Source organism: Monodelphis domestica, chromosome 2 (assembly GCF_027887165.1).
Source record: "Monodelphis domestica isolate mMonDom1 chromosome 2, mMonDom1.pri, whole genome shotgun sequence".
Classification (NCBI taxonomy): domain Eukaryota; kingdom Metazoa; phylum Chordata; class Mammalia; order Didelphimorphia; family Didelphidae; genus Monodelphis; species Monodelphis domestica.
In genome coordinates this window covers 459,972,350-459,998,708 of record NC_077228.1, presented here as the reverse complement: position 1 = coordinate 459,998,708, position 26,359 = coordinate 459,972,350, and the positions used below count along the sequence as shown (strand labels likewise).

General features: G+C 40.2%; 1 protein-coding gene across 2 annotated transcripts in view; it reads right to left on the bottom strand.

Annotated features, from left to right (window-relative positions):
* Nucleotides 1-25,093, bottom strand: part of SLC44A3 (solute carrier family 44 member 3) — a 103,281-nt gene extending 78,188 nt beyond the window's left edge. The window contains exons 1-5 of one of the 2 annotated variants that reach the window (XM_007485002.3): nucleotides 24,876-25,093; nucleotides 24,146-24,253; nucleotides 17,723-17,865; nucleotides 12,066-12,202; nucleotides 10,715-10,808 (exon numbers count right to left, since the gene is read on the bottom strand). In XM_007485002.3, coding sequence (XP_007485064.1) covers nucleotides 10,715-10,808; nucleotides 12,066-12,202; nucleotides 17,723-17,865; nucleotides 24,146-24,253; nucleotides 24,876-24,902 — 509 coding nt within the window. In that variant the 5' untranslated portion in view covers nucleotides 24,903-25,093. The remainder of the gene's footprint in view (nucleotides 1-10,714; nucleotides 10,809-12,065; nucleotides 12,203-17,722; nucleotides 17,866-24,145; nucleotides 24,254-24,875) is intronic. The other variant, XM_001381780.5, reaches the window with a different exon arrangement.
* Nucleotides 25,094-26,359: the final 1,266 nt, after the last annotated feature.

The following is a 26,359-nucleotide window of genomic DNA, read 5'->3' as shown; positions in this document are numbered from 1 at the left end:
TACCAGAGACACATAAAGCATGACTTGCCTAGAGTCACACAGCTAGTAAATGTCAGCATCTAGATTCGAACTCCCAACTCTATCCACTACTGCTCCTCAAATGGGCTCCCTTGATTGTAGTAGATACTTAATAAGTGCCTCCTGATTATGAAACAAAGAATAAACAGAAATCATAATAGCATATAACAAGAAACACTGGTAGGCTGATACAGTATCCAGGAACTACAAACTCAAAGAAAAAACCAGAACTCTAAGTTTCCTGACTCATACCCTTAAAATTGAACGTCTTCCTTAGCACTGGACCCAGAAAGATAGTGTGAGATGGAAAAAAATAGGTACCAGGCTCTTGTGATTATCTGCTGAGCCCTGTTTCCAGTTCTTAATAAAGGGATCTGGTACCTATACAAACCTGGAGGGTGCCCTTGATACTCAAGACTGCTGAAAAGGGTGTATCGGCCATCCTGTGGCCCGATAAAGGAAGAAGAAACAATTAGCTTAGTCAGAGAGAGGTATTTGGAAAATGTCCTTCGCTGCTACAGCCAAACATCTCAAGTTTAATAGCCTCTCAGTCTTGCCAGTGTTAGATCATGATAAGATTTTTACTCTCAAAAAAAGAAAAAAAAAACCCTTAGCAGTACAACCCCAAATAAAACTCCCCACTCCACTTGGGTACAAAAGAGGATGGAATTGTGGGATAATCTTGGTCTCCATCTCCTTCAGTTCAAGAAATGTCGGTCATTCGATAGGCAGGAAACCTGACTTGTTCATCTTGGTCTGCAACTGAAGAGTCAACATCAGGAGACTAAGTGTTTACAGGAGAGCAAAGGTGTCACGGGATAGCAGCGATGCATGATGTATAGCATTCTTTGTGCCAGCATGGAATTAGATGGCATAATTCATTCCTTTGGCAAGATATCCACCTGGACTTTGACCATTAGTTTTGTTTTGAATTAAAATAGCCAATTCTAACTAGCAGAAAAAGCTTTTATATACACATTATATGTCTTAGCAGATAGAATGCTGAAAAGGCTATTTCTGAATTGCACCCCACCTACTTACTAGACTGGGGGATGCTGGGTGAGTCACTTTGTCTCTATGAGACTCAGTTTTCTCTTCTGTAAAATGGAGATAGCATCTATCCAATAGGGTTTTTGTTAGGATCAGATGAGATAACATGTTAAACACTTTTGCAAACATTAAAATACTATACAGGGGGCAGTTGGGTGGCTCAGTGGATGGAGAGCCAGGCCTGGAGATGGCAGGTCTTGGGTCTGAATCTGACCTCAGACACTTACTGGCTGTGTGACCTTGGGCAAGTCACTTAAACCCCATTACCTAGTCCTTACTGCTTTTCTGCCTTGGAACCAATACTTAGCATTGATTCTATTATGGAAGGTCAGGGTTCTAAAAAAAATCCCAACAACTATACAGATGAGAGTAGTAAACACAACTCTGTTTGAAAAAAGAAAAGCAAGCCAAAGGCTGTCATTTAGTCGTTAACTTGTGTCCAACTCTTCATGGCCATAGTAATCCATGGTTTTTTGTTTTTTGCAAGGATACCAGAGTGGTTTGCCATTTCCTTCTCCAGTGGATCTTTCTGTCAGGCAATAACTTGCCCAGGGTTACATAGCTAGCAAGTGTCTGAGGCTGGATTAGAACTCAGGTTTTCCTGACTCTAGGTCCAGCACTTTATACACTGAGATACTTAGCTTCTTCTTAAGCATACAGAAGTTAAGTGGCTTGCCCAAGGTCACACAGCTAGGAAATATCTGAGGCTAGATTTGAATGAAAGTCTTCCTGACTCTGGGTCTAGTACTTTTTTCTTGATTTTTAAAAAACCTTTACCATTGATCTTAGAGAACCAGCCTAGTGAGAGAGGTCATTGCTAAAAGGTTCACCACCAAGTAATGAATAGTTTTGGCCACAGCAACTCAAGAAAACCATTTCCTAAGGTATTTTGTGGTTGGAATATGTAAGCAGAGTAAAGACAATGGTGAAATCACAGATCTTTATTTTTTTTAATCCTTTACCGGCTGTCTTAGAGTAAATACTAAATATTGGTTCCAAGCAGAAGAGCAATAAAGGCTAGGCAATGGCGATAAGTGACTAACCCAGGGTCACCCAGCTAGGAAGTATCTGAGGCCACATTTGAACCCAGGACCTTCTTTCTCCATGCCTGGCTCTCAATCCACTGAATTGCCCTCAGGGTCCAGTACTTTTAACCACTGAACCACTGCGGCCTCTAAGCCAAAGGTGATTCTCTCTAAGTTGCCTGTAAATTGCAGAATTAATTTTCATCTGTATTGATCATGGAAGTTCTTGACTGGGATCTCCATAGGCAGAGGAAATCACAGAATCAGGCAGAGCAAAGAGAGCCCCAATCAGTAGCACTTCAGAGAATTGGTTGAGGACAAGAAGCAAACACATTTATGAATTATCATTGATTTGTTTTATTTTATCCTGCTAAATGCTAATGGTTTTGATTAGAGATCATTCCTCATTTTTGGTAGTTTTGGGTGATGTGCTTAAGTTTATAACAAAATAAATAAACGAAAATAAAAATGCAAGGGCATTGCCCCAAAGCCTCCTGTTGTGTTCAGATCCCATTTACAGTGAGAAGAGCAAGTTCAGTTAGTCCTGGTTAAGTTCCAACTTCAAAAATTCCATTCTCCTTCAATTACTTCAGCACTTTCAGTTACAAGCAGCACTGTTTTTACTTCCTTGTCTTCAGCCATTGTATAACTTTACTGTGAGCTCTTAAAAGACTTGCTGTTTTCTTCTCCAGTATGGCTATATTTCACCAATGTATGTTTGACATCCCAGAGAAAACTCAGATCTTTTAGAAGATGACATTTCTGAGAAATGGCGTGGATTACTCTCCTCTCCAACAGCTCTCCCCATCTTTTGAATTTATGGAGGACAAATGGTGCTTACTTTAGAAGGAATAGCACAAGAACAACTCTAGTCACCTTTGACCTCAATCCTATTGAAAGTTGACTTGAATTTTTATTGAACATCGATGAAGTGCTTGGTCTTGCCATTTTTTCCTTTGGAGTATTGATATTTCTCAAGTATTTCACACAAATGGAGTAAAGAGACATTTTTAGCTATTATGGGGGCAAGAGAAGGGTAAGATCACTGCTCAGGATACATAGGATAAGGACATCAGATTGAGAGAAGGCAGAACTCTTCAACTTATATTTTTGTTTCTGTTCTTTCTGACAAGATGAATGGCTTTTGGATCGAAAAAGACAGAACAAAAGCGACTAACAGTGTTGAAACCCCAAATGAATGGGGAGCTAATAAGAGAAGACTTGACTGCCTTGAATGACTTCAAGAAACCAGGCACAAATGATTTATATCCCCAAGGACCCCCAAACCTGGTAGATAGGATTACTGAACCACTAGAAGTGATCTTTGAAAGACTATGGAAATTGTTTCATGGTAGGAATGGGACAATGCAAAGGGAAGAATATATATCTAGATCTGTCTGAAATGCAAAAACAAAAGGCATTAATAAATATTTTTTTAAAAAAGAAAGAAATATTATGGAGAATGGAAGAGATGTCACAGGATTGGAAGGGGAAAATACATTATGCTTTTAACATAAAAAAGAGTAAAATCTTCATACCTTGGATCAATGCACTAGCCTTTGATTCCAGGGAAAATTTAAAAATGTTATTAAAGGGATGGTTAATGAACACCTAGAAAAGGAAGCAGTGATCATAAAGTGCCCACATGATGATCTTCATGGGGAATGTTATGTTTCCTTTTTTGACATGTTTTCTTGATTGGATTATGGGAATGTTACAATTGTTTAGCTAAATTTGAGCAAAGTATTTGAAATTGAGAAGTAGCATGACATAGTAGATAGAACAGTGTTAAGACCACTGAACCATGAAGACCTAAATTCAGATCCTGCCTAAAATTCATACTGATAATTAACCTCTACTAATTTAACCTCTTAGGGCTCCAAGCAATTTTCTAAGACTCTAAGTTGCAGAGAAGGATGATGTCTTGTCTTGGTGGAGAAAGTTTCACTTTCTGGAATTACATTTAAAAAATCACAGATCCATTCTCTACCACTATTTGTCATGGACAAAAGTTATCCTTGTGGATAAGATGAAGAACTTTGCCACCCACAGAAAGCAACAAGGCTCCCTGAGGAAAAGATAGGAGGCAGTGTGCAAGAGATAAGTCAAACCTTGACCACTATCTCCCCTCAGACTCTAGTGGAAACAATCCAGGACCCTGAACCTAAGAGTTTGGGGAACAATAATGTCTCCTGAACTTCTGTCTCTCAACAGCCATCATTGAGGGGAGAAATCATTGTAAAAATGGGGTTCACTTTCCTCATTATCAACTGCTTCCAAAAGGTGTTTAAGTGAAAGAGCCTTGAGAATGGCAGCATCCTCTACCACTGGTCCTACTTCTAGCTCAGCCCTCATAACCATCCTTTAGGGAAGCAACTCCTATTGATGAAAGGCCAGTCATCTTCACCAAATGGCAACCAACTGCCATTTGTAGGGCAGGTAAGCCAACCTAGTTGAAGCAAAGCTACAAGGCCCTTTGAAGGAGAGACAGGAGTCAGGCCGGTAGAATTCGACCCTCACCATGATCACCATCCCTCCTCAGACCCCAAAGTACCCAGCTCAGGACTTTGAGCCCAAGACCCTTTTTAATAGTAATGCTTCCCAATCAGTGTCCACAGCTATTATCTTGGAAAGTAGTCCCTGTGGAAAGGCAGTCTTCCAATCACTCCTACAGAGGTTATAGCACATCTATTAGAGACCCCGAAAAGAAAGTGCTTGTCCCCAAAGTCCTAGGCATTGTCAGATGGTTCAATAGTAAGAAAACCCATGATTCTTCAGTGGAAATAACACTGAAGAAGCATTATCATCTGATTTGCCACTGCAACACAATGACATGGGTCTCTTCCATCTGACTTGGAGCCGATGCCTTCCAGATAGGTTGTCTCCTCAATTAGAATATGAGCTCTTTGGCAGTGGGAACTATCTTAATTTTCTGTATCTTCAATACTTAGCACAGTGCTTAATAAATACTTCTTTGATTTATTCCTAGGTGCTAGGTTTGGTGAGTTCAATTTACTAAATTCACTTCAATTTGGTGAATTCAAAACTAGTTGCCTCTGTGTAAAGGGAACCCCTTCCTTCCAGCATCATGAACTTTCTGCTCATCCAAGCCAGCCCTAGGAGCATAACCCAGAAGACAGGGTTACAAGTCTGGGTCAGAGAAACTTTGATTGGTTCCTGAGATGTGTTAGACCTGCACAGAGGGAAAGGAAGTGATGTGGAGAAGAGGGACTTTTTGAGCTGGAGTGTTGGGTTAGAATCTTGCTTTTTCTCTGGAGATTTTTGGCTGGGAGCTTATCTGTGATTTGGCGTTGGTGGTTGGGATAGAAGACATTCTTGTGGGCTGATAAGATTAGGGTGGCAGGCTAGGAGATATTTTTTTCTATTTCCTTTCCTCCTTATTTCTTTCTTATGTATTAAAATTAAATTGTTAAAAGCTACTCTCATCCTTGTGACTCAAGAGTTAATTATTTTTATAAACAGTGACCACAATAATCTTTTGTTTAACTAATATATTTCCAAACAAATTTCTAAATATTATATTTATTAAATTTGAAATAATATTAATTTTTCAATATTAACACCTCACAGGAACCAGAGAGCAGTAAAAAAATTGCTTGACGTCAGGTTGGAAGGAGCTCTCTGATGGAGTATTCCAGGAATTGGTGCTTAACTCAGAACTGTTAAAATGGAATGCTTTTTTGAGTGCCTTGGATGAAGGCAGAGGTGGCCTGCTTATTGAACTTTGCAATGATGCAAAGCTGAAAGAGATAGCCAATACCCTAGATGATGGTGTCAGGATCCAAAAGGATCTCAACAGGTCAGACTGACTAATAAAGATGAAATTTAATAAAGACCAATAATTATTCAGGCCTTCCAGTTGTGTCCAACTCTTCATGACCTTATTTCTTGGCAAAGACACTGGAGTGATTTGCCATTTCCTTCTCTAGCTCATTTTCACAGATGAAGAAACTGAGGCAAATAGGGTTAAGTGACTTATCCAGTATCACATAGCTAGTCAATATCTGAGGCTAGATTTGAAATTAGTTTTTCCTGACTCTAGACCTGGTGCTCCATCCACTGTGCTAGCTAGCTGCCCTACAGAATATTAAACTTGGATTCAAAAAACAGCTTCACAAATACAAGTTGTGGGAGGAGGGTACATAATAGTTCATTAGAAAAAGATCTGGGCAGGCAGGTAGGTGACTCAGTGGGTTGAGAGCCAGGCCTAAATATGGGAGGTTCTGGGTTCTGATCTGGGCAAGTCACTTAATTCCCATTGTCTATCTCTTATAGCTCTTCTGCTTTGGAACCAATACTGAGCATTGATCCTAAGATGGAAGGTAATGGTTTAAAAAAAAATCTGGAGTTTTGGTGGATTGCAAACTTAATGTGAGTCAACAGTATATCTTGATGGATCTTTGATTTTAGTGATGTGAGTATGCTATTCATTCCTAATATTGTGTATTTCTTTTCTCTCTCTTCCCATAATCCTTTTCTTTTCCCTCAATCATTTCTATATAATCCTCCATAGTAGAGTGTCAAACTTGGGCCCTGGCTCTATTCAGCTCACAAAACTCTACACTACATTGTAGATCTTCCTAGTAATCTTCTACGATTTCATGGATTCCAGTGAAGCATTTGGGCTTCCGAACTGTTGTCCCTTACTTTTTTTCTTTAAAACCCTTACCTTCTGTTTTAGCAACAATTCTGAGACAGAAGACAGAAGATTGGCAAAGGATGGGCCAATGGGGTTAAGTGACTTGCTCATGGCCACATAGCTAGGAAGTATCAGAGGCCAGATTTGAACTCAGGACCTCCCAACTTCAGGCCTGGCACTAAATCCACTGTGTCACCTTGCTGCCATCCTTTGCTATTGCTACAAGACTGGCCTCCTTCCTTTTCTGAACATACAAGACCTGGTTGATATCTTTCATGCTGTTTCTGTCCTTACGTGATAATGGGTTCAATCTTACAACTGACTTATTCTCCCCATACATCTTTCTTTTGCTCACTGGGTCAGTTCCAGTTATAATTATTCTGAGATTATGTTGTTCCATGATTCCTTGCCATGGGAACTGGCAGCACAGGAAGAAGAGAACGGCTAGAGATGGACTTTGGGGAAGTAGGGAGAGGCAGCCTGGAATCCCAGAAGCACTGAGTAGTCTCTTAAATGCTGCTCTGCTATTATTCAGTTTGGGGCATTATTCACTGTCCATCTGTAGCATCTGGTCAAGATACAGATATTGATGGATTAACACAGTGGGCTGCTTATCTTATAAAGGCAGCCAATTGGCTTAGTAGATAGAGCACTGAATTTGGAGACAGGAAGACCTGAATTAAATCTTGCCTCAGACACTTACTAGTAGTGTGCCTCTTGGATAAAATAAATCGCTGTACCTTTTCAGTGACTCAGTTTTCTCAACTGTAAAATGGGATGTCTTCTGAAACTTTTAACTGATAATCTTACAAAGTTAAATTTCAAGGTTAAATGACTTGTACAGGGTCATGCTGTCACTGACTGTGTTTTAGCAGCAGGATTTGAATCTAGCTTTTCTTTATTCTAAGGCCAATCCTTTATCACTAATAATAATAATAATGATAATTACTCATGTTTATATAGCACTCACTATGTGCCAGGCACTATGCTAATATCCATACTTGAGATATTCAGTCATTCTCAGTCATGTCCAACTCTTCATGACCCTATTTGGGGACTGGTTTGTCATTTCCTTCTCCAGCTCATTTTACAGATGAGGAAACCGAGGCAAGCAAGGTTAAATGACTTTGTCCAGGGACACACAGCAAAGATACCAGAGTGGTTTGCCATTTCATTCTCCAGCTCATTTTACATATGATAAAGAAACTGAGGCAAAGGATAAGTGCATTGTCCAATGACACTCAGCTGGTAAGTATCTGAGGCCAGATGAGTCTTCTTGACTGCAGGTCAGGTGCTCTGTCCATGGTGCCACCTACCTGCCCATTATACTATATTCCAATATCTCTATTTTATAGTCTGACCACCAGATTCTATACCTCTTGGTCTGACCATCACAGACTCACGTTACCCATTTAGCTTTTGATTTTTCCAGTGAGCACTGCTTGGCCATTCTCCCCTTCTGAAAAAGTTTTTACTGAGCCTTTTCACAATAATTTCCTGACCTACCATCTACGATTCTCCAACTGAACTCTTTTGTAACAAAAAGCTGATCTCTTTTGATTGATTGCAGATCTAAGACTTAAGTGAAGCAATAACATATTAATGATGTTATCATGAAATAACATTGTTCAAGGTAACTGTATACAGGGTGTGCCTGTAAACAAAGTAGCCTTGAACAGACAATAAATATAGCATTTCAGCCAGCACACTCTCAGAGGGGAGTGGGGAAGTGGTTCTCTTGTTCCTGCCCCAGCTCCAAGGAGGTGGTCACAGGCACAGTGGGGAGGACTTGATCACCTTCTCCCCTATATTACCCTGAGTTAGCCAGTGTCCTGCTGCTTGGTGGTTTGCCTTAATTCCTCTTAGCTTCCTCGCTGGGTGAATTTAGGCTTGAAACTTGAACTCAGTTCCCTAAATTGCAAAATTTTTGTTTTGATTGTTCCTTGCACTGTGGAACTTTTGTTGTTATCATCATTTCACTTTTTCCTAAGGGAAGGGAACATATCTCGTTGTATCTTTTCAAAGTATCTAGCTGGCATTCAAGGACTATTGTAGTGTGGCAGTTCTCAAATGTGGTCCTCAAGGTAAAAACAATTTTCATAATAATGTTCTCGTTCAGTCCTGTTTGAGGCTCTGGGACCCCATTTTGGGTTTTCTTGGCAAAGATATTGGAGTGGTTTGACATTTCCTTCTCTGGCTCATTTTACAGATGAAGAAACTGAGGCCAACAGGATTAAGTGACTTGCCCAGGATCACACAAGTGTCTGAGGTCATATTTGAACTCATGATGATGAGTCTTCTTGACTCCAGGCCTGGGACTTTAACCCCTATGTCACCTAGCTGCCCTTTTATAATATTAAGATGCTATTAAAACAATCTTTCCTTTTCCAACCACCTATCTGATTGACCCCTGGTGAACTAGGGCTTTGCTCACCCAGCATGTGAAGACAGTTTTGGCGGAACAGGCGGAAGAAACCAACAAGAAGGCTCAACGGCTGAGATGGAGATACAGCAAGGCACAGTGGAGTGCTTAGGGCATGTTGGAGCACAAAGGACAACACGGCCACCCAATGCAGCTGAGGAAGTCTCCAGGTGTAATGATTTTTTGTGCCACTGGACCCAGGCTTCCAACACTGAGAGAGTGGGACTGTCTCTATGCACCGACTTTTCCACTTAAATCTCTTTCACGCACAAGTATCTTTGTGCACACATGCACAAAGACAACTTGCATTCTCGGCTTCCGAGAGACTACTACCATCTGATTGAAGTTAGATTTTTTTTATGTATTTCAACTAAAACAACAGATTGCAACACAATTCACAAATAAATATAAGAATCCAGATGTCTTCTATTAGGGCGGAGATTAAAGAAAATTGCAAAAATATATAAAACAATACTTCTCTTCTCATTAAATTATTTTTTGTTCCAGAAACAATACTTTCATAACAATATGCTATTTATAGATAACATCATGGGATTTATAATGTCTATTTTAAAACAAATTAATACCTAAATATTTACATTTGAAACAGTTTTAATTTCCAAGATGGGAAATACAAACAGAGAGAATTCATATAAACCAAAGTTCTTTGAGGTTCCCAATTTTTGGGGGTGTAAAGTAGGCCTGAGATTAAAATAATTGAGAATTGCTGTTCTAGCATAATGGAAATAGATTAGGAATCTAGTCCACCAAAGCCCTAGATTTTCATCTCGTAGTATGACCTTGGATAAGTCACTTCTTCATTTTTTATCTCATTTTATGCATTTGTAAAATGAGGAGATGGACTAGGTCAGAGATGTCACACATCTGTCCCCAACATTCCCAAGTGGAACTCAAACCAGATTAAAATGTAATTGGGAATTATTTAACAAAATAAATAAAAATACAATAAAATGAGATAACATGTGATTTTCTAAGTTTTCTAAGTCAAAATATAGCCTGAAGGGATTCTTGTGTATGGTTTAGTGGCTCCATTTTTATCTGAGTTTGGCATCCCTTGAAATATAAATTCAGAAATACTATTTAAGCCTTGTGCTGGCTTTGGAGAAAGAGGAACTAAAAGTGAATTATTCCTTTTTTTTTTTTTAAACTTAACTTTACCTTCTATCTTGGAATCAATACTGTCTATTGGTTCCAAGGCAAAAGAGGGGTAAGAGCTAGGTAATGGGAGTTAAGTGACTTGCCCAGGGTCACACAGCTGGGAAGTGTTTGAAGTCAGATTTGAACCCATGAGTTCTAGTCTCCAAGCCTGGATCTCTATCCACTGAGCTACCTAATTGTCCCCAAACTGAATTACTTTGGTGACTTTAGGTAAATCAATCAATAAGCTGAATCTCTTTAGACTTCAGATACATCTATAAAATCAGGAGCTGGACCCTCTCTGCCCCTCCTAGCCCTAAACCGAGTATACTCTGATTCCTTCCACTCTAATGGGCTGTGACTCCATGGGCAGTGTCCTACCTTGGTGGAATGGGTAGCCTGGGACACAACGAAGCAGCACTTAGATTCTGAGTGTAGTTTGCAAAATTCAAGTTATAAACACAAAGGAAGGAACCTAAAAGTACAAAAATAGAGAATCTGATGAGTTTGATGGGTTCTGGGAGATTATCTATATTTCTAGGATTTAGCCTGACCACTGCCCAGCAGGAAATCCTCTCTATAATAGCTCAAGTAGTCTAAACAGTGTCAAAGCCCTCCTTCGGAGACATTTATTACCTGTTTACTGATCTGTGGGTGAAACAGAGTGAGTGAGTGAACCTGAGCTAGGAAGAAGGCTGGGGATTATTGGAATGATTGTGGCTCTGAATCACAAAGAGATGTCCCTTCTGCCTACGGCTCTCTCATTGAAGCTGATTTCTTACATGACCCTGCAGCAGTGGCAGGTAGTATGGTACATTCTTGTAGTGCTAGGAATAAGATTCAGTATGAATTCTGCCTTTTAGAGTAGAGTCTTCATGTTTGTTCATATTTGAGTTTGTTTCATAAAGAGAGTTACATTTGGGACAGAGTTTGAGTTCTTGGTCCTATTTGCTTTGTTTTAGAAACACTGCTCTTCTGTGCAGTAGAAAGAATGCTATATTTCAAGTTGGAAACGTGGCTAACAGTGGTTATTTGTTTTAAAAAAAAGATCTGAAGATATTAGTGGACTGCAAAATTCATGAGAGGTGGTACAATTCTGCTACAGACAGTGGAGCCCTTGTATGCTTGGGGATGTGTTCCAACACCTACCTCAGATGGTTGAAACCAGATATAATAGGCAAGCACCTGATGACCCCCAAATATACACACTTTCTCTCCCTATTTCTGCCCCTTGGCTCGGTGCTCTAATTCCTGCCCCCCTCCCCGAAAAAAAAACCCTAAAAAAGTGCAAGTAGAAGCAGAAGAGACTGCAGCTCAGGGCAGAATACTGCTATAGGGAGACCTGCAGGGTTTGAGTTGAACTTAGATAACTGAAACCTGGGGAAAACAAAATAAATTAACTTACTTCCTTCTGTTCCCTTCCTTGATCATTTGTAAATCAGCCACATGTCTTGCACTGGCCTACAAGTTGCATGGTGGCATTTTTCATGGGAGAAAAATATCCTCCAGCCTCAAACACATACAAAGCAGGTAATGTTTCAGATAAATTCAGATACACCTGGATGACACTGAACAAACTGTAGAGAAACCTATCACTTCTATTATTCAATGCCAGGGAACCCTAGCAAGGAAGGAAAACACCCCATCTCATGAAGATAACTGCATGCCATACTTGGTAAGTTTCAGATGGGCAGGGGAAGGGAAGTGCCAGTCTGGGCTGTCTGATTCCTACCATTGTTCTTGGCAAAGAGCTGGACATCTTCTAGAGTGTCTAGTTGTTGTTCAGGACAGCTAGATACACAGAGAGCGATGGAATTGATTTGAAGATCTTTGAGTTCCAGGTAACAGGAATTCATAAAGAATACATGCCTAGAGAGAAGACAAAAGAGAAGTATGTTTTAGGTCATATTTCTTGTTAATTTTTAACTGGAGCCTTTAGAGTATTTTATAGCAGAAAGCATGTTAGTCTTGGAATCTGAAAAGATGGGTTCAAATCCTAGCCATGGCACTTACTACCTGTGTGATCTCTAGATGACTCTTCTCTCCCCAATATTAAGGTACTTACATTAAAGCAAATGTAGGAACAATACATTTATGTTATATTATGTTACATTATATGTACATAATAAATATAGAAAATATTTAATAAATAAAATAAAATATATATAAAAAGTAAACTTAGATCATGTTCTTCTGTCAATGCTTTCAGTATCTCTTTGGAAGAATGGGTACCCCCTTAGAGTAATCTACCAAAAAGGCACATGACTGAAGAAAATCCATGTCCTTGAGTGGGGGGTATTCTAAAGTTCCATTCTGCTCTTAAGCTATGAGTCTATCACCTCTACACTGACCACCCAACAAGAGTATTAGTAAAGTTCATATGGCCCTAACAAACATTCCTATTCCTTCCAATTTAGCATCTTCACAGAGATATTTATATTTGTGTATCTATGGATTTGGATTTGTAAGTGGGTTAGACTAGAAAAGGCCACTAGGTGACCATGCAGTTGACAGAGCACCAGTCCTAGAGTTAGAAAAATCTGAGTTCAAATCCATCCGCAGCTACTCACTAGTTGTGTGACCCTGGGTAATTAATTTAATCCTTATTTAGTTCAGACCTCTAAAATGGAGATAACAACAGCATCTATCTCCTAAGGCTGCTTTGAGGATCAAATGAGTAATATTTGTAAAGTTCTTGTCACAGTGCCTGGTATAGAGTAGTCCATTAATAAATGCTTGTTTCCTTCTATTTAGATCAGTGATGGAGAACCTTTTAAAGACTAACTGCCCAAACTGTACCCTCATGAGGCATGTGAGTTAAGCCCTTCCTTACCCCAGGCATGGGAGGGAAGAAGCACTCCCACTGAGTTGAAGGGTAGAGGGACAGGTTATGTTCTTAGGCATGGTGGAGAGGAGGAAGGGAGCAGCCTACTCCAGCACATGTGCCATAGGTTCTCCAGCATGGACCTAGATGATCACTAAGATCCCTTTTGGCCCCATGAGTCTGTGATCCAGAGTGGAAGTAGCTGTTAAATGGATCATGGGTAGTTTGTGGTCAGTTGTCTAAAATATACTTCTATATGGACTACTTTTCACTCTCACTGGAATGAAATCCTGTGAGTGGGGATCATTTCATTCTTTAAGCTGTGTCTTGAATACCTAACACATAACAGATGCTTAATCAATAAAATAAAATCAAGCTTAACAAATACTTGTTGATTGCTGAAAATAAATGATAGAGGAAGCATGAAGGTTAAAGTAAGGACAACCTTCAAGTCTTGCCTCTTACACAGACTAATAATGTGACTGGAGGGAAGATAGAGGGGAGGGAATACTTCTCCTGTAAGTAAGTGCCTCCCTGGCAAATCTTGAAAACCATAAATTATAACTGAGTGGCTGCTCTGTGTCTGGAGAGGGAGTTTCCATGCTGGCAGTTCCCCACATAAATGAGATCACAGGTCCCAAACTAAAACAAAATATATTTTAAACCTGAGTGGGTGCAAGTAAACATTCACATAATAATGTTCTGTAGAGGGGAAAGCTGGGGTTGGAAGGTATAGGAAGGGGGCAGAGAGGAACAACAGCCTCATTCCTCTTGCATAAGGACACATGAACAAATACATAAACATTTTGGTCAGGGAAGCACCACATATGGCACTCTCATACCCACATTCAAAAGACTTTTGGAGCTACATTTGGGGATTGTTCTAGGTAGAGCAAAGTTCACATGATTGGGCCTGGGCATTCTCCTTCTCCACTGGGCTCTTTTCTTCTCCCTCTCTCCCTCCCACTTCTGAACTGACAACTGGGATGGAGAAGTCTCAAAACCATCACCAAACAGACCTTCCCTTTTGCCTACTAGGATACTTGGGTCTCCAATCTATTAAAACAAAAAACTTCAAAAACAACTCTTTTCCATGATTCCCTTCTCTGTCTCCCTACGCTATCACCTCTTCTTCCTTTTATTGCCAAAAAATTCTAGAAAAAGTAGTTGATACTTATATTAGCTTCCTCAACTTCTTAAAATATAATTTTCTCCCTCATTTCTCCACCCCCTAATTTGGGTTTTTGTCTTCAGTTTCCTGAAACTGTTCTTTCCCGGGTCACCAATAGCTTCCTAATTCTCCAAACAAGCAGTCCCTTCATGAGCTCTTTTGACCAGCGAGTGAGTTTAAGTGCTGGAGTTGGAGTCAGGAAGACCCAAATTCAAATCTTTCCTCAGAAACTTACAAGTTATGTGACCTAAGACTTAATTTCTTTCATCCTCAGTTTCTTTATTTGGACTTGGCTTCTAAGGTCCCTTCTAGTTCTTAATCTATGCTCCTTTGTCTCTTCTCATAGGACTTAGTCCCATGGACTACTTATGAATCCTTCTTCTTTTTCCTTTTATGACATATCTTTCATGTGGTCTTTCTGCCCCGTCCCCTGCTTTTTGATTTATTTCTCTGGTTGTTCTTTCTCTTACCATCCATGGACATCCCCAAATTTCTTTCACTTTCTTTTTATCTCTATTCCCTTCCTCCTCCCTCCTTTTAAAGACTTTCTTCTCTTCTATCTATATTATCTTTTGGGGAAATCTAATTCAGGCCCCTGGTTGTTTATTCTCAAGACTCTCAAAACTCCATCTTTACTCAAACTCTCCAATGAACTCTAGCTTCATTTTCCAAGTTTGGACTGAATATTACCATCTTCACTTGGGTGTCCCTTTGATACTTCAAATTTATTGTGTCCAAAACAGAAGTCATCTTCTCACCTTGAAAGGCTGTCATTTATAAGCGAGATTAGACTTTATCGATTTGGCCCCAAAGGGCAGAACAGGAAAAACTTTTTAACAATGAGAACTATCCCAAAGTGGAATGTATTGCCTTGGGATAGAGTGCATTTTCCATCAGCAGAGGACTTTAAGCAAACAGAGCATGATCACTTCTTGGGGTATTGTTGTAGAGGCCTGCCTTTTGGGGCATAGGTTAGACTAAACAATGATGGAGATCCCTTCCAATTATAGTGTACCTCCTGATTTTTCCATTTCTGTTGATGGCACCACCAACCTCCTAGTCACATAAGTCCCATATCTCAAATTTATCTTTGGTTCTTCTCCCTCCCTTATCCTCACAACTAAATCAGCTGGAAGGGCTTCTGGATTCCACTTTGATAATCTTTCTCCTATCTGTCTACTCTTTTACATCTCTCCTATAACTTCTCTAGTTCAGGTCTTCATCACTGTTCTAAAAGAGTACAGCAAAAAATGGCTTCCTAATTAGGCTATCTCTAATCTTTCCCTTATAGGTATCTAAGTAAACAATAGACTGTAGACAGAGTACCCAGCCTATAATCAGGGAGATTCATCTTCCTGAATTCAAATCTGACCTCAGACATTTACAGCTGTGTGACTCTGGGCAAGTTATTTAACCTTGTTGGCCTTAGTTTCCTCATCTGTAAAATGGGCTGAAGAAGAAAATGGCAAACCACTCCAGTATCTTTGCTAAGAAAATACTAAATGGGGTTGCTAAGAATTGGAAACCACCAATGAAATGGCTTGAAACAACAACAACAATTTTTCCCTTCTCCAATCTGTTTTTGAAATTACTGCTACAATAATTTTTTTTCAGTACACAGATCTGATCACACTATTTTCTGTACCCAAGTGTTAGTGGGGAATAAAATGGAAAGTCCTTAACTTGACATTCAAAGCCCTCTACAATTGGAGCCAACCTTCCTTTCTTGCTTTATTACCTGCTCTTCTCACCAGACTAGACATGTTCTCTCCCTGTTTTGTGTCTAGAAAAAACTTGCCCATATTCTACTGTTTGTTGAAATCATTCTCTTTCTTCTCAAACATTATCTCTTCTATGAAGAAGCCTGCCTCAATATTTCCCTCAACCTCTCCTTTGTATCTACTTATAGTCTCCTAGTATTAGAGTTGTTTGTCTAGTTGTCTCATCTCCCTCCGCCTCTTTGAAGGCAAAGACTGTCTAGCCAAATGGGCTACCTTGGAAGGTTCCCCATTCTTAGGAGTCTTCCTGTAGTCTGCTGACAAGCTTTTCAGGGCTATTGTTATTATTATCATGCTCCTCATAGGGTATCTTGGGTCTCATAATGGGGGTTCCTTTCTGGATATGGATTGGGTTTGGACAAGATGGCTGCTGAAATCTTTTCTTACACTGAAATTCCAATTTGTTTTTGCCTAGTAGGTGCTTAATTTGTGTTTGCTGAGTCGTTCAATTAAACATATAGGCTGCTGACTCTGGGGTCAGAGGACCTAGATTCAGATCTAAAAATTAGTACCTGGGTTACATTTGGCAAAACACTGAACCACCATGGACCTCAGTTTCAAATTCTACAAACGGAGGAGATTAGATTAGAGGCCATCTAAAGTTCCAGGCAAGTCTAGATCTATAATTCCATGATGTATAATTAGAGATAGGTGACCTAGTGGATAGAATGATGAGCTTGGAGTCTGGAAGAGCTAAATTCAAATCCAGCCTTAAGACCTACTAGCTGAGTGGTGTTGTTCAGTCATGTCTAATTTTTTGTAATCTCATTTGAGGTTTTCTTGACAAAGATAATGGAGTGGTTTGCCAATTCCTTCTCACTCATTTTACTGATGAGGAAATTGAGGCTAACAGGGTTAAGTGACTTCCCCAGGGTCACCCAGCTAACAAGATTTTGAGGCCACATTTGAACTTGATTCTTCCTGATTCCAAGCCTGGGGCTTTATCCATTGCATCACCTATCTGTGGGACCCTGGGCAAAACACTTTATCTTCATTTACTGCATTTTCCTCAACTGTGAATCGGGGAATAATATAGCTCCTATCCTGAAGGATTGTTTTAAGGATCAAATGAGATAATACTTATAAAGTGCTTAACACAGTGCCTGGCACATAGTAGGCACTATATACAGTGATTCCTCACCTATCATGGGAATGACATTCCAGAGGCCCCTGCAATAGGTGAAAATCTGTGAAGTAGAGGCGTTATATTTATTTGGTTATTTACATATATTTTAAGGTTTTATAAACCCTTCCCATTCTCCTATAAACCTTTTCCATACTCTTATTAACCTACAGTCACTGAGCCAATCAGCTCCCAGGATACAGAACACAGTGCTATGGTTGGTCAACTTTCATTCCATCAGCCAATAGTGTGCCATAAGTGTAATTCAGTGATACAGAATTAGATTAAAAAAAAAAAACCCACAATACAGTGAGGCCTCAAAAGGGAACCGCAATATAGCAAGGGATGACTGTAATATTTTTTTCCCTTTCCTCTATAATCCTATAAACTATGATTTTTTTTGCAAACCTTACACTGCTATAGAAATGTCATTGTTATCATGGTTATCTGAATTATGGACAATGATCTCTTAGTTACTTAAGAAGTCACTTACTTCTTTTTTGTCATGTCCTGTCCAGAAAGAGGGGCCCCTTCCACAGGGGAGTTCTTCTTGCCACACACATTCCCATAGCTGTCATAGCCAAACACCAGCCGTCCTGCAGCTCCAGCTATCACAGAATAGCCCATGATGAACATCTAGGTAAAATCCAAGGAGAACATGGGATGAAACTCAGCCTTGTCCTCACAAAAGTGGTTACTGATAGCTCCAGAAGTTCTTAAAGAAACTTTGATAGAAAAAGGGGAAATCTCATCAGAGAATCCCGGCTCTTAAGTTGCAATGGACCTCTCATCTCTCATCTGTATAGTATTAATTCTAAGACAAAAGAGCTGCAGTAACAACTCTGCAATTTGGATTAAGTGACTTGCTCAGGGCCACACATCTAGGAAGTGTCTGAGACCAGACATGAACCCATGTCCTTTCAACTCCAAGCCTGCAGCCCTGTGTATACACTGTGTTATGTAGCTTCTCTTTTATCCTGATTTTATAAATGAGGATGTTGAGACTTAGAGAGAGATTAAAAGTGTCATGCCACCAATGAGGGAGGTAGGATTTGGCTCAGATACCTACTAGCTATGTGACCCTGAGCAAGTCATTTAATCCTAAGTGACTCAGTTTCCTCATCTGTAAAATGAGCTGGAGAAGGAAATGGAAAAACCTCTCTAGTATCTTTGCCTAGAAAACCCCAAATGCAGTCACAAAGAGTCCCACCTGAAAGGACTTGTGAAGATTAAAATTAACTCTCCCCTGATTGTGAAGATTAAAATTGTAAACCCTGCCTATTTTTAGATTTAATCATCAAAAGTGTAAATACCCTACTTAAAAGTTGAGTATGGAGACCTGCCCATTTTTAGATCTAATTACCAAAAGTATAAACATCCCACTTAATCATTAAGTGGGAGGTCTGTGACCCACATGCGCAACAGTGGGTGATGAATCAGAATTAAACTAACTGCCCCTGGGCAGTCTTTTTTTTTTTTAAACCCTTACCTTCTGTCTTGGAGTCAATACTATGTATTGGCTCTAAGGCAGAAGAGTGGTAAGGGCTAGGCAATGGGGGTCAAGTGACTTGCCCAGGGTCACACAGCTGGGAAGTGTCTGAGGTCAGATTTGAACCTAGGACCTCCCGTTTCTAGGCCTGACTCTCAATCCACTGAGCTACCTAGCTGCCCCCTCCTGGGCAGTCTTAAAGCAAAGCTTCAATGGTGATTGGTAGACATAAAATTAGGGGAAGACACAGGAAGTGATGCAAAAGAAGCGTCTTTAAAAGGAGCTGTCACCTCCTGTGAGGGGGAGTTCTTCATTCTTTGGAGAGGAGGCTGGACCCAAGACCCTGTTCCTGGTGAGGCTATTCTAAAATCCCTTCCTTTGAACCAACACATGGTAAATGAAAAGCTGACTCTTAACTGTGGATTTTCTGGGAAAAAAAAACTAGCCTCAGGAGAGATTTACCTCTTGAGAGAGACTTCCTCAGGTCCTCAGCTTTACCGAGGTCTAAGAACTAACTCTCTGTGCCTGGGTTGAACCAGGGGCTATGAGTAAATTACTTAGTGCTTACCCTAGATATCTTACCCTATCCTCTCTCTGATTTTCTTATTTCACTCTTCATACATTTTGCAAATAAATTGTAAATAAATCTCTTTGGAATAAATTAAATTCCTGGTGACCACACTCTTAAATAATCCAGTCCAACCCCTTTAAAAATAACCCCTATTCCCCCTCATAGACTTAAACAGCAATGCCTTCCTGACTTTAAATCCAAGAGTCTATATATATATCACCACATGTTTTTGCAAACTTCTGCAGTTTTGGAATTTTTCATTACTCATGGCTTAATTTGTCCTTCCCCTTCATTCACAATGACTTAATATATAAGCAAATAGAAAGCTCATCTTTTAAACAAAATGCACAGAATTAATCTCCTTCAAATCCTGCCTGTGAAACAGAATTCTCTACCTTGTAACCAGCCAGGACTTCCTGAATGCAGAAGACAAGAGGGAAAACTTTTTCAGTTTATTGTGGAAAATGCGGTTGGGAGAGAAATTAAAAGCCCCCAGTGAGCTCAGGGCAAAGGAGGCACTGAGTAAGGTGGGAAGGAAGCTCGTTAATGAAGATATTTGATTGATGAAGAGAAGAACACCACTGGCCATTCAGAGTCCCGAGTTCCTCCTCCCATAGAGAGGCAGGAGATCCTGAAAGCCATTTCCCTCTCTCCTGAACTCATGGCTTTCTGCTTGGCTCCTATTAGAGATGGGCTGCTTGCCCCTTTCTCAGAGCTTTGGCTCAGGAAAGTGAAGGCCTTTTTAGCTAAAGCTTCTTCCTGGAATGATCTTGGACCTGAGAGTCGATGAATAAAACTATCATTTGTGAGAGAAAGCAGCTCTGGGCAGGCATCTGCTCGCCTGCCTTAAAAGGCTAATGGGCACTCTGGAACACTATGGAAAGACATACAATCTGTGGGGAAAATTAGAGACAGTCTGAAAGAATGTTACACATCTCTCTCTAGTACTTAAATGGTCAACCCTGTTCCCTCCCTTACTCTGAAAAAATTCCAGAGCTTTGAAGTTCTCACCCTCAAACTCTGTATTGTACCTAGAATATTTTCCTTTATTTCCACATATTATGTTTAAGATGATAATTTTAAATATATCTAAATAATTGGAAAATCATTAATTATTGATGGGTAGGATGACTTAATATAATAAAAATGACAATCCCTACCTAATTTACTTATTCAGTGCCATACCTATCAACTACCAAAATTTTTTTTTATAGAATTAGAAAAAATTATAAGAAAGTTCATTTGGAAGAACAAAAGATCAAGAATATCAAGGGAAATAATGAAAAAAAGTGAAGGATAGGGGCCTCGCAGTACCAGATCTTAAACTGTACTATAAAGCAGTGGTCATCAAAATACGGTACTGGCTAAGAGATAGAAAGGTGGATCAATGGAATAGACTAGGGGTAAATGACTTCAACAAGATAGTGTTTGATAAACCCAAAGATCCCAGCTTTGGGGACAAGAACCCACTATTTGACAAAAACTGCTGGGAAAATTGGAAAACAGTATGGGAGAAATTTGGTTTAGATCAACATCTCATATCCTATACCAAGATAAATTCAAAATGGGTAAATAACTTAAATATAAAGAGGGAAATTATAAGTAAATTGGGTAAACATAGAATAGCATACCTGTCAGATCTATGGGAAAGGAAAGAATTTAAGACCAGGTAAGAGATAGAGAACCTTATAAAATATAAAATGAATAATTCTGATTACATTAAATTAAAAAGGGTTTATACAAACAAAACCAATACACTCAGAATTTGAAGGGAAGCAACAATCTGGGGGAAAATTTTTATAACAAAATTCTCTGACAAAGGTCTATTTTCTCAAATTTATAAGAAACCAAGTCAAATGTACAAGAAATCAAGCCATTCCCCAATTGACAAATGGTCAAGGGTTATGAATAGGCAGCTTTCAGATGAAGAAATCAAAACTATGAACAATCACATAAAAAAGTATTCTTTTTTCCTGATAATAATAATAATAATCCCTCCTGATTAGAGAAATGCAAATCAAACCACTCTGAGGTACTACCTCACATCTAGCAGATTGGCCAATATGACAGTAAAGGAAAAAATAATAAATGTTGGAGGGGTTGTGGCAAAATTAGAACACTAATACACTGCTGGTGGAACTGTGAATTGATCCATGCATTCTGGAAGATAATTTGGAACTATGCCCAAAAGACTTTAAAAAATGCATGTCTTTGATCTAGCAATACCATTACTAGGTTTCTACCCTAAAGAGATAATGAAAAATACCTGTACAAAAATATTCATAGCCGCACTTTTTGTGGTGATAAAAAATTGGAAAATGAAGGGGTGTCCCTCAAGTGGGGAATGGCTGAACAAATTGTGGTATGTGATGATGATGGAATACTATTGAAGGAATGATATATTGGAGGATTTCTATATGAACTGGAAGAACTCCAGGAACTGATGCAGAGTGAAATGAGCAGAACTAAGAGAACAGTATACTTGGAAAGTGAAACATTGTAGAACAATACAATGTAATGGACTTTGCTACTGTAAGACAATCCTAAGGGATTTAAGAGAAAGAACTCTATCCACATCCAGAGAAAGAATTGTGCGAGTAGAAACACAGAAGAAAAAAACAAATGACTTGTCATTTGTTTATATGGATATATGATTAGGGGTTTTGGTTTTAAAAGATTGCTTTATTGCAAAAATAAATCATATGGAAACAGGCATAAGTGATAACATTTGTATAACCCAGTGAAAGTGCTTATTGGACCTGGGAGGGGGAAGGGAAGAGGGGAGAGAAAGAAAATAAAATATGTAAACATGGAAAAATATTTTTAAAATAAAAAAAAATTTTTTAAAGGATGACAGTTTTAGAGCAGGAATGGGTATCCTTGTAGCTAGGCAAACTACAACTTCTTAGCCTCAGTTTATTCATCAGTAAAATGAAGATAAAGTAGCACTAAACTCACAGGGTTTTTGTGAGAATCAAATGTGATAAAATATATAAAACTCTCTGTAAATCTTAAAGCATTATATAAAAGCTAATCATTATTATTATTGAGTAGCTAGGTGGCATAGTGGATTGAGTGCCAGGCTTGGAGTCAGGAAGACTTCTCTTCCTGAGTTCAAATCAGATACTAGCTGTGTGACCTTAGGGAAGTCACTTAAATCTGCATGCCTCAGTTTCCTCATTTTAAAATAAGCTGGAGAAGGGAAATGGCAAACCACTTCAGTAGCTTTGCCAAGAAAACCTATAATTGGGATATGAAAAGTAATACACAACTGAAAAACAACTGAAACATTATTATTGTTGTTGAACTAAGATGATATCCGTAGTATTTTACTGACTCCCAATCCAGCTCCCAGCATCACATTGCCTTGTAGGAAACCAATTAGTAAAGTCAACAAATATCGTCTTTACCAGTGTTAAAGGAAGACAAAAGTGACACGTGCCTACATTCAATGCAGACCTGGGCTCCAGGCAATGTCAGGATCTCATTCCAGGTGTACAAGCCTTGGAAGCTGTTCCATTGCCTTCAGAATTAATCATTGACAAGGTAGCAAGTGGTATGCCCTGAACAGGTGAGACTAGTCTCTCTTTCTTTTCAATGAATAAAAAGCTCTTTTCAGTTGTACAAGGTATCTTTAAGGAGGGAGGGAAGGCAGAGAGAGAGAGAGAGAGAGAGAGAGAGAGAGAGAGAGAGAGAGAGAGAGAGAGAGAGAGAGAGAGAGAGAGAGAGAGAGAGAGAGAGAGAGAGAGAGAACACTGTGCAGTAATCCTATAAACTCTTCTGCAAACATTTGGGCTGGCAAGATTGGGAGACAGAACCAAATTGAACTTCAGCTGAAGAAAGATCCATGGTGTCCTCTATTTGCTGGAAAAGAGAGGCAGTTGTGTACATGGGGTGGGAAGGGGAAAAGGGACCATACACCTTAAAGCAAGGACTAAGGCATTGTTAACTTTTGGCTCCAGGCACAAAATATCAAGAGGGTGTGTGTCCAGGACAACTCCCAAGAGTCACTTGGACACTCTCCCAGGGTTGGTCTCAGTTTTAATTGCCAAGTGAATAATCAAAATGTGTAACAATTAAGATTGTGTATTGAGAACAGAGGCCACCCAATCCAAATCCTTCATTTTACAAAGAGGAAAACTGAGGCTGCTAGAGTTAAAGTGACTGGCCCAAGGTCACCTGGGTGATAAGTGGCAAAAACTTGGATTTGAGCTGGAAACTTATGTTCAGATGACAAATTTAACGCAATTCTCACAGGCTGCCTTCCATAATTCTTTTCACTGATTTCCTAAAGGAAATCCCAAATTACTTTCTGATAATAACCTGTGCTCCCAGGCAGTAATCTCTGGTAGCAAGGGAATAAGCATACATCCATGAAACAAACAGAAACACTGGATGGCATTATCATCACTTGGCAAGCTCCTGAGCTGGTGTCCCTTAGAGAGTCTCCCATTAACATCTGGCACAGGGGCAGGAGGAGAAAATTTCACATGAGTTCAGGCCAAAGGACACAGGAAATTTCCAAGAAGACTCCTTAGGATTACCCATATAAAACAATGTAATCTATATTTATTAAGCACCTACTATATGTTAGGCATTGTGCTAAGCACTGGCATTTATATTTTTAAAAAGCAAATTCCAAACAAAAATTATCACTGCAGAATGTCCGAGCTTGCAGGAACCTTAGAACTCAGGGGTTCTAGCTTCTCCCATCCAGGAACTAGAATCTGTCCGAATTTTCACACACACACACACACACACACACACACACACACACACACACACACACACTCACTCACTCACTCACTCACTCACTCACACACACACACTCTCTGTTGCCCAGCCAACACACTTACCAAACCAGTCCAAAAGAGAAAGAACAGGATTAACCACGCTGGGTCTGTGCATTTTCTATAAATCTGGGGTCTCCACTCTCTCTGTCTAGGGCTTTCCTCCGCAGAAACCTTTTAAAGAAAAAAAAACACTGGGGGTAAGTGGGTGGAGGAAAGGCTAGGAGAGGATTAGTAACCACGTGGGTCTCAACTTTCCAACTGAACCCCAGGAACTGAAATGGAAAGCTTTAACCTTTCTAACCATTCTTTAATGGCAGAAATATAATACCAGGAATAGCTGTTGACCTAAGGGAGGGATCGCTGTTCAGAAACAATTTTTGAAAGCAGCATTCGTTGTGCAAACCTTAAAGTACTATATAAATCCTAAATGTCATTGTTGTTATTTTTACTATTATTATACCACCTGCTCGCTGCAGCAACATGCACCTGGATGCAGCTTTCACTTCCTGCCTTAGCCCAGTGCCATATACCCCAACTACCAGAGATTGCCCCTAGGAAATGGAAGTAGGGTGGGGTGTTGTGGAGAGTGCAAATAAGGACACAGCTCTACGGAAGGTGACTAGAAAGTTTGCTACTCCCCACAATTCAGCGGACTGGGGTCCCGGGACGCGCTTCACTCCGCCGGCCCCCATTCCTTTGCTCCTTCTCCCCGGGACGCAGTGGGGTAGCAGGTGCGGGACCCGATGCCCACCCGTTCCTTGCAGGCTTCCCCCAGGCAGAGCAAGGCGCTTACCAGGTACTCGCCTCCGAAGCACGGCATCCTGCCAACCCGCTGGCCACCCGCCGCAGGGGACTAGGAGCCTGGGCCACCCCTGCCGGTGCCCAGTACCGGCAGATGCATGAGCTGCAGGCAGAGCTGCCTGCAGGTGGTCCCTGCGGTGAAAGAGGGTGGGGCTGGGCGGGCAGCGCCTCCACGCGGCCAACGGGGACCCGCAGGGCCGCGAAGTGCCAAGTGTCCCTAAGACCTTCGGCCCCACCCCGCGCACCTCTCTCCGCCTCCACGGAGCCCCGCCTCCCTGCCTGCCCCAAGGTAAACTAGTAAATTGCTAAAGGACCGGGCCCTTGGGCGAATGCCTGCGCTGCCTTGCCGAGGATTGTCTCCTCGTCCCGGTTAACTTCATACCTGGGGGGACTGGAGAACTGGGAGGTTCACTGTCTGCTTTGGACGCTGTGCCTGGGAGCAAATACAGAAGCCCACTTGTTCTTGTACTAATCTCGCTTGCTAGATTGGAAAGGGTACTGAACTTGGAGTCAGAGGAAATCTAGGGGCAACTAGGTGACTTCAGTGAATAGGAAAGCCAAGTACTATTTCTAATTTGGCTTTTGACACTTCTGAGCTATGTGACCTTGGGCAAGTCACTTACCCCCCATTACCTAGTTCTTACCTCTCTTCTGCCTTGGAACTAATACTTAGTATTTATCCTAAGAGTCGTAAAAGTTTTTTTTTTTTTAAAGGAAGAGATCTGAGTTCAAATTCGAAGATGAATTGGATGACTCTATCATAAATCACTTGACCAGAGCAACTCATTAAAGACTAAATTATCTGCTCTAGCTCAGCAACCAGGTAGGTAAATCTCCTGTTCAATAAGCTCACTGTGGTCAGCATTGTGTGGTTAATAGACCATTGAATATAGAATCAATTGATTTAGATTCAAATCGTGTGATACTTAATAGCTGTGTGACCCTGGGCAAGTCCCTTATATGGGGAAAATAATAGCACCTATCTTGAAGTTACTGTGAAGATCAAACTAGATAACAATATATGTAAATGTTCTATAAATCCAAGATATTATGATGGCTTTTACTAGTGTATAAATTCCTTGAAGATAAGAAACAATACCTTACATTGCACAAGAATAACCAATCAATAGGTTGTTGTCCTTCATACTTCAAGAGAACCAAAATTACATCACTGGGGTAGTGTTTTTTTTTTTTTTTTTAATAAACCCTTACCTTCTGTCTTGAAGTCAATACTGTGTATTGGCTCCAAGGCAGAAGAGTGGTAAGGGCTAGGCAATGGGGGTCAAGTGACTTGCCCAGGGTCACACAGCTAGGAAGTGGCTGAGGCCAGATTTGAACCTAGGACCTCCAGTCTCTAGGGCTGACTCTTAATCCACTGAGCTACCCAGCTGCCCCGGGTAGTGTTTTTTTAATGAAAAAATTAAATTAATTTGTTTGTTACATTAAAATACTCAGGTAATTCCTTTCCTCCATCCC